We start from the raw sequence: 9,860 nt of genomic DNA, 5'->3' as shown, positions 1-9,860 counted from the left end.
GCAATATGATATTTAATTACTTATTCTTTTCTAGAGTTGATTTAATCACCAAATATGAACAGAATAATGTAATTTTAAACAAATTCTCCTTTAATTCTTTCAATTTTATAATGATATTGTACATTATAAAACATATACATACAGTAAAATTTAACAGCCAAATAACATAATTAAATATAAAACAAATAACCCAATTTATACATCATAAATATTTAACGTGCCAATGCTTACAATACATACAAAACAACAACACATAGAATACACAAAAAATAAATATAAACGAGGATGAATATTGGCCTCACATCGCTCAGTTATGGTGTTCACATTTCTTTTCTCGTGATATAAAAGGATGCTGAGTGAAAAATAAAAAATATTTGTTTAAAAAAAGTACCAATTCTACATGATAAACATGTTGTTAAATCAGTCTCTGTATACAGACAGTACTGTGCAAAGTGCTACGACAAGATAATATTTTGTCATTATTTTCATTTTACGGATATAATTCTCCCATGCGGTAACTGATTGTAGATTTCAACACAATGGTAACGCTTCACTGATCCCTCTTGACAACTGAATAAACCAGCGTAAGAATAATCAGTATTCTTTAGAATTCATGCTTGAATGAAATATAGGATTGAAATAACTGTCATAGAACCACATGCAGTGTCTTAACAGAGAACTTAGCATATAAAACATTTATATACTGAGAAGAATAAATTTAATAGCAACCCACAAATAAACCTTCATAAAAACAGTGTTTAACACCATACATTAAGTTTTGTTGTCATGTCACAGCTCCCAAGGCATGAAGGATTGTTAGGAAATTATAGAACTTGCATAAAAGCTTTATGTGATGCCAGCTGGACTTTCTGACAAATTGCTCTAGAATTGAATTGTTCCCAATCGCTATTAAGTACACCATATATCTTGACGTCAAGTCAGGTAAATTTTCAGCAGTAAAATGTGATATTGTATGGGATTGATGGATATTACAAAATAAAAATGATAAATTATGCAGTGGTGTTTGAAGTCGATGTACTCAAACTGTAAAATGAACATGCAAGCACAACAACGAATTCTTCGACTTATTAATATTGCTTTTTTGATGTATGTCATTAGGGTAATAGGTTCAAAGCAAAACAAAATAAAATAGTGAAGTAACAGTAATTCACGACATACCTTCAAGAGTTCCGAAGCTGTATATCGTTTCCTAACGTCGACTTGTAAACACTTCTCCAAGAAATCTTGGAATACGAGAGAAATGTTATCTTTTCCTTTAATATCAGGTTTCCCATTTTTCGCTATGAGATCAAATAGCTGAAAAAGAAATGGGACATCATGACTTTATGTATATCTATATGTGTGATTAATAGGCAAGCCTTGTTCTGTCTTTTCTTATTAGAGTTGCTGGAAAACATTTCAACTAAATTATACAATCATTTGTGTATTCAAGTAAACGAAATTTCACTATTAAGAAGTTGGGTATTGCGAGACAATGATAATTTTTATGAGTAATATTATTACAGAAACATTTCTCTTTAACTAACGCAAGCATTAATTTACCCAAATTCTTAAAAGATCTTGAAATTTATACGAAATACTTTAAATTTATCCAGAAGGAAACTCTTATAGATTTATTCAATCATAATTTTCTACTCTCAACTCATCAAAGTATTTACATACAAAAAGGAAAGTACATTCAAATAAGGAGAAAGTTGAAATTCAATCTAATTTTTCTCCATGGCTGTACGGTCTGGTTGGCAACACTTACCATGAGGGGGATCTTCATTACAATAAGGAGGCTCTCCCTGTATCATCTCAATAACTGTGATCCCCAAAGACCATATATCGACTTCGCATCCGTATTTTTTCTTTTTAACGATTTCAGGTGCCATCCAGTACGGAGTGCCGGCCGTTGATGTTCTTTTACTTTCTTGTGATGTTATAACGGCACATAATCCAAAGTCAGCTACATGATGAAAAGAACCAAGAATAAAATTTTCATTTGAGTGAAAATGAAAACAAAAATGATTTAGAAAGAATTTGAAGTTTGCCTGACAAAATGAATTTAAAGTATATTAATAATTCTTACAGTTTTGTAGTCAGCATGTTAGGATCAACTTAGATAGTAAAATTTTTAAATTGTTAAAACTACTTTTTTCAGCCAGTTGTATGATATCCTTTTATGAGAGCACGACAACATAAAGATAACATTCTTCGTGCCTATTCTCCTCCTGTCAAATTACCGATGTAACAAAACTATCTTTTCAATAATCAAACACATAATTTATAATGAAATAAAATTCTACTATCATTTGTTAAAGATAAATTGACAACAGAAATATTCAAACAGTTAACTGTAATTTTGATTTGTGTTGTTTCTATTGCAAATTTTGATAGAAAAATAGAAACAATTAATCATCCAAATAAATCTTGTCAACGAACAAAATATTGCTACAAATCTGTTCTTTTTATTCGTGTTTCGCACTTATTTTCAGAACAAAAATTCTTACTCAAATGTGTTTCGAAGACGCTTGTATTAAAAAAAAATGTAACGTCCAATAAATTATTTTATAATTTCCAAATATCTTAGGTAAATAGTCATAAAAACAATATAAAAGTAAAATTATTTTCTTCTTTAAATTCTATTTATTTAAACACCTCCAAGTAATATATGGCAATTTATTTCAGTAAAGGAGGCTAGAAAATTACTTGGCACATGACTGTGTCATTGCAAGTAAACATACGTAAAACCAGGCTTACTTGTCAAATTATATACACATTTATTAAAAGAGTAATACATAGCTATGCTATGTAGTTGATATTGTACTGAATGTATTGTACATTAATATTGTACTGAACATGAGAACTGGAAACACTAATTCTTATACGTGAATATTTTTTATTTCTGAGTAAACATGATTTCCATGTAACGTATCAACATCTTCATAATATATGTGTTTCTGTTCACGTAGGAATGAAAGTAATGACTTTAATAACAAAAATCATTGCACAAGCACTGAATGCTGGCACAATATTGAAAACCAACTGATTTCAAAATTCTAATTAAAAACAAGCTAAGTGAAGATGGTGTGTTTTTTATTTTACATTATTCTCAGTTTGTCCATTGTGATTCAATACCAGTGGCGTGTCGAAAACATCATTTCAAATCTATCTTTTGTCTCCTACATGTCAGAGCCAAAAAAGATTTTGTTCAATAAGATAGCTTATCAGTTTGGCTGGATGGTGAGAGACAAAAGTTTCTATGAAAATATCTATACAAATGGTATAAAACTTATTAAATATTGCAATTTAAATGCTGTAAATTACTAAAATATTGTACAAGCTCAAAATTATTGTAAAACAAGATAGCTGCAGGTGTATTTCCTTTTACATATTCAACTAATTTCTACATTTTGGCTACAAATTAGATGTGTATAAAAGATAATCCTGAAGGGTTTTAGACACCCCTGATTTTCAGTAACATTGGACAAATTATTAGGAATCTGTAAAAAGAAAACACCTGCAGTCAACTTTTCTAATAACCAAACCTGATATTATATGTCTTAAAGTTTACCTAGTTTTATGCTCCAGTCCATTCCAACTAATATATTTTGACTTTTGATGTCCCTGTGTATTACATTGTTAACGTGAAGATATTGTATTCCCTGAAGAACCTACATGAGATGTAAATTTATTTCAAAGATAAATACTTTTAAATATCACTATAATTTTAATTCAGTGTGTTTGTTGTTTTCAATAGTTCAAATATATATAATTTATAAATAGCAGAAGTACCAAGCTTAGATTGGGTTGATATATCAGTTGTTTTACCATCTGCTGCCAAGATGAAAAAGTTATTACTGCCACTGGAACACCTAACATTAAACTGGCTACGAGAAAAGCGTGGCCTTTTTTGGTTGAGACCAACCACCTTCAGTAATTGCCCCTGGGCAATTTTAAACTCGCATCATTTCCGAGTTAAGGTGTTTTCTGTTATATCACCGACAATAAAAACCTTCTTTAATCAGTGAAGATTCTAAATTGAAAAATATCAACAAATAGTTTCCAGTTTTGTTATGTAGATGTTTCATTTCATGTATTTTCAGTACACAGAATGACAGCGATATTAAAACATACTTCTGTAACTTAGTGACATGACATGGAAGCCATTGTTAAAAAGGACTGTTAGTAAATCCCATCGGCTTTACTATACATTCAGTGTCGTTTTATAAATGAAAGTATTCAGCTGTACTCAGGTTATCACATTGTTATATTCAAGTGACAGACGTTAACTAACCATGTATCATGGCACATGGTCACTCCTCGTTAGAAACGCATTGGTCATACATGACTGTCATTTCTGGTTGCATGGAATGGAAACAAACTCATAATAAAATGGCATGGTCCTCAAGAATGGCTCAATCCATCCATCTCTACTGTACTGTACTATTATGGTGAAAATTTAGAAACCATTTTAGCATAAAAAAATAATTCTTGCCTTGACTTCTCTATATATTAAAATTTGTTATAGGGAATAACTTCTTTTCGATGCAGATATCTTGATAGTTTCCTTCTTTAAAAAGATCCATATATACACCTGCTCACATGTGTTTGTCTCTCTGTGATTTCTTTTGTGATGCAACAAACCGCTCGTGTTATTTGTGGTTTTTGTTACTTTGCCTCTAAAATAGATGCACAGGTACGTGGAAAAGTAACACTCAGGTGCGTACACTCAGGAGCATCTTGGTACATGTGCAAAATATTTGGTTTTTGGGTTCATTCTTCTTCAAGCTATGACTTTAACATACACGCATAGACACATGCTTTTATTATTATTATATATAAAGCAATGTTATTAATATAGTAATGCTTGCAAAACAGACATGGGAAACTAACTGCAATAATTTTTGAATCGACATTTAAATAAACTGTAATCATTAGACACCTGTTAGCAAACAAAATTACAAAAATCTCTATTCATAACAGTCAATATAACATACTTCTTTACAAATTGCTGATATATCATGTTCAGATAAACGGGTTTTGGTCAGGACATTATCAAAGAGCCGATTCCCAAATATTCCATGATTACCTAAATAAACACAATTTAAAATTTCACTTACATTTTATTCTTTAGTAAAATCTCTCATAAACAATGAGACATAATATTTGTTCCTAACTTAAGATTCTGTCAGTAATCATATATGTAAAACAAATACCAATACCAAAATAATTTTTCACGAGGTAAAAATTAAAGTAACTCTAGAAGAGTTAGATTTTTCATCTAGAATATTGTCTTCCAATCATGTATTATTTAAAAACAAGATTTCTAAAAGCAAACCTGTAAGAATAATGTGGGTAACTATTCACAAACCAATACTGTTGCTCGAAATTGACTTACTATGTTTAATAAAGATTAGTACCTAAACGTGCACTCTATGGAATGTAAACTTGAAAATACAAGAGAATTCACTAATATGTAACACTAAGAATACTTGCCCAGAGTTCATCTCCTATGAGGTAGCTGTCTAGGTAGCTGATTACGTTAGGATGTTTTATTTCACGGAGGACTAATAGTTCTGTAATTACATCTTCTTTGTATAATTGCTGCGATAAATATATCTTCTTTACAGCAACTGTCCACCCTGTTTCTCTATCTTTCGCTTTATATACAGCTGCTGAAGCACTGAAATAATAAAAGAAGTATCAATAGAATATGTAATATACTGGTATGTAAAAACATAACTAAATTCTAGTGATAAAATTATTGTGCTGAGAGAAAACAAACACAATGGATTAACATATGTTTCTAATCTTTGTAAAATTGTAAAAATGAATGCTTATTTCATTATACAGAAATTAGAATATCATGCATTGTTAAATGTTTCTTACTACATGAAGAATACTATAAAGTATGGATAAAACATAAATAGTAATTTATACTGACACAAGTAAGCACCACTCTATCAAGTAACATTGATAACTTTTGAAAATGTGTTCTGCTGTTACAATCGAGATGTACTCGTAGTGTGACGAGTTTTGAAACATTTCAACTACGCCTACATGCACGAATGGTCCGGCATGGCCAAGCGCGTAAAGAGTGCGACTCGTAATCTGAGGGTCGCAGGTTCGCATCCCGGTCGCGCCAAATATGCTCGCCCTTCCAACCGTGGGGGCGTTATAATGTGATGGTCAATCCCACTATTCGTTGGTAAAAGAGTTGGCAGTGGGTGGTGATGACTAGCTGCCCACCCTCTTGTCTTACACTGCTAAATTAGGGATGGCTAGCACAGATAGCGTTCGAGTATCTTTGTGCGAAATTCAGAAACAAAAATGAATGAATTAATCCATTGAAAACAACTTATTATTTTAAAAAATATAATATTAACGACACTACTGATTATTTTGCTTTATAAATCTTCTAAATTTCTGTTTGTATGTTTCCTTTTGAATTTCGCGCAAAGCTACACGAGGGTTATCTGCGCCTACCGTCCATAATTTAATTGTATAAAACTAGAGGGAAGGCAGCTAGTCATTATAGGTCATCGCCAAGTCTTGGGTTACTCTTTTTACGATTGAATACTTCAATTGATTGACACATCATTACATCCCTACAGTTGAAAGGGCGAGCATGTTTGGTGCGACGGAACTTCGAACCCTCGACCTTCAAATGACGAGTCGAGCGCCTTAACTACCTCACTATGCTAAGCCTATTTCTGACTGAACAAACGTACTTTAAAAATTCGCAGGGCAATGATGTATTTCTATACTGTTATTTTGTTCTTCATAATTTGCCAAATACTCCTTTTAAATCAAAATACACAGTTATTTAGTTTCGAATGTTTAACACTTTCTGAACTATGCAAAGAGAAATACACCAATTGAATCAAAAGCTCTATTTCAGTTAGTGAGGGAGAAATATTACAAACAGAGAACTGTTTCCAAAGGCAAACGAGAGGAATGAATGACTACATACGAACGTCATGTAAGCAATTAAACATTGAGAATTAGCACATACAGGACATAGAAGGTGAGAAATGGAAGGAAGGTTAATCAGAGTTAAACTCCTAGCCACCGTAGTTTCTGGGCGGAAATAATGATTCAGATAAATGAGAAGATATGTAAGATGATAAAAGTATGTGAAATAGTCCTGGATAAAATGTCAGCCCACCAATGACCACAGGCTGAGATGAAAAGGAAATAAATATAGGAAATGGTCTAACAAAGTTCACATGAAAAGTGTAAAGCAGTAAGGCAATGAAGGACCCCATTAACATTTTCAGTCCAGAAGATCAACATGTCACAGAAGACAATGAATCTGGAAGAAAGTTATCAATGCAGAAATATTGATAAAATGGAACGTGTTGAACAAGGCATCTGATAATTGTTAACCGAAGAAACAGAAAATGTTTAATCAATAGTCTAGTAAGAGCCTGAACAACGCAAGGAGCATTGAACCGCTAAGATGACCCTTTACTGATCCAGAGATGAATGGCAGAAAACATTCCAACAAAGGAAAGGAAACAGAGGTAGTTACATAATTAATATAAACACAGATGAATAGGCCAGTAAGGAGCAATCAGAAGAACTTGACATTGAATGGTATGGACCGAACGAAATCGTCCAATGAAAAGTTGAATGGGACAATCAACATACAGATATTTATTGACCAATCCCTGACTTAAAGTGGTGATTGTCAGAGCAAAAGGATGAATAACCAAAGACCGAAACAGAAAGTAATTTGTGGTCGAAGGATGCAGTAAAGCAACAGACGTAAAAAGTAACCCACTGAAGACAAATCCACTGGAAGATAAGATGACTGAGAGATCTACTAACTGTGAAGTGCTCACATATGAGCCTGAGTAAAGGAACTTGTAGCAGCGATCTCAAAACATCTAGCTTCACATTTCAGTACCAAGTATATAACAGTTACTTCGACCATGTTTGAAAATTCAAACTTAGTTTCCCATTGTATGGAGGAAGAGAGAGTAAAAAAAAATTCATGTGAAATTTACAAAATTATCAGCTTAATATCACATCCTCAATCAGTTGGAAAGTTTAGAAAATCTAGTGAATGTACAACAAAATTAAACAAAATACCAACATGCGTTGAGTGGTATTGTTAAATAATTAGTGCTATTATCAAAACATAACATTTTATCTCTATTATTTTCCTATTAACTAAAATTAACTTTAAATCCTGAAATCGTTCTTTTGCAACTTTTCACAAAATGTTAAGTATTTATTCTTTAGACTCAATTTTCCGAACAACTGACATAAAATTTGAAACCAAAACTCAAGTACTAATAAAAGTACCTACCATATTCAAGCCACCACACTTTTCTATAATTTTAAATGCAGAAAAAGCTCCTTGTGTACATATTACATTTAAACTTACCCTTGTCCAATTTTTTTTTAAAAAGTATATCTTTCGATGGGATTGCCCACAGAAGTCATACTTTTAGTTCCTGCATAACTTCTTCTTCTGTCAGCTCATTGCTTGAGAAAATATAAAACAAGAATTACTACACCACACAAATACGCGTTTGCCAACAAATATTATTCATAATGTAATGATTGTTGTGTAGAACATCTGACTTTACACTATTTAAGTTATGAAGGAAGTTAAATCTCTTACTTAGACCAAGAATCAATCCCACATTATTTTTTATTATAAATAACATCTCTTGGATTGTTTTTTGGTGTTGGTGAAAGGTTTGTTTGTTTGTTTGTTTTTTCAATTTCGCACAGAGCGACTCGAGGGTTATCAGTGATGGCCGACCCTAATTTAGCACTGTAAGACTAGAGGTAAGGCTGATTGTCATCACCACCCACCGTCAACTCTTGGGCTACTCTTATACCAAGGAATAGTGGGATTGACCGTCACATTATAACGCACCCACGGCTGAAAGGTCGAGCATGTTTGGCGCTACGGGGATGCAAACCCGCGATCCTCAGAATACCCGTCCCACGCCTTAACACACTTGGCCATGTAGGGCCGTTGGTAAAACGTAAGTTTACTCTATCACTCTAAAAAAGATTGTCTACAATAATCGATATATAATTTTACACATAATTAATGTAATTAGGTGAAAAAAAGTGTTTTTTTTTTGTTTTATATAGTGTTGTTTAACTGACTAAGGATTCTAAAAAAAAATACTACATTAGACGATTTAAGTTTAAATCTCACCAATAATTCACGAAGGAGTATATGACATGAACAAAGAGCTATCGCAACTGTAAATATTTCATAGTAAAATAAAAGGTTGCTTAGACCAAGTAAATATGTCTTTCCTTCCGGGCAACCGTCACTACATCTTTTATGAGAGCACGACAACATAAAGATAACATTCTTCGTGCCTATTCTCCTCCTGTCAAATTACCGATGTAACAAAACTATCTTTTCAATAATCAGACACATAATTTATAATAAAATAAAATTCTACTATCATTTGTTAAAGATAAATTGACAACAGAAATATTCAAACAGTTAACTGTAATTTTGATTTGTGTTGTTTCTATTGCAAATTTTGATAGAAAAATAAAACAATTAATCATCCAAATAAATCTTGTCAACGAACAAAATATTGCGACAAATCTGTTCTTTTTATTCGTGTTTCGCACTTATTTTCAGAACAAAATTCTTACAAATGTGTTTCGAAGACGCTTGTATTAAAAAAAATGTAACGTCAATAAATTATTTTATAATTTCCAAATATCTTAGGTAAATAGTCATAAAACAATATAAAAGTAAAATTATTTTCTTCTTTAAATTCTTTATTTAAACACCTCAAAATATATAATTTATTTCAGTAAAGGCTAGAAAATTACTTGGCACATTGATCATTGCAAGTAAA

At 31.9% G+C, this 9,860-nt stretch overlaps 1 protein-coding gene across 1 annotated transcript; it reads right to left on the bottom strand.

The window, feature by feature from the left end:
• Positions 1-846: 846 nt before the first annotated feature.
• On the bottom strand, positions 847-7,945 carry LOC143231337 (serine/threonine-protein kinase PAK 1-like). The gene is made up of 7 exons (XM_076465882.1): positions 7,854-7,945; positions 5,499-5,689; positions 5,004-5,095; positions 3,578-3,677; positions 1,772-1,969; positions 1,180-1,301; positions 847-882 (listed from the first exon to the last, which is right to left on the bottom strand). Exons 1-7 carry the CDS (start codon positions 7,943-7,945, stop codon positions 847-849), a joined length of 831 nt encoding a protein of 276 aa, XP_076321997.1.
• Between the last annotated feature and the right edge of the window lie 1,915 nt (positions 7,946-9,860).

Source organism: Tachypleus tridentatus, chromosome 11 (assembly GCF_004210375.1).
Source record: "Tachypleus tridentatus isolate NWPU-2018 chromosome 11, ASM421037v1, whole genome shotgun sequence".
NCBI lineage: Eukaryota > Metazoa > Arthropoda > Merostomata > Xiphosura > Limulidae > Tachypleus > Tachypleus tridentatus.
This window is presented reverse-complemented; position numbering and strand designations above follow the sequence as displayed.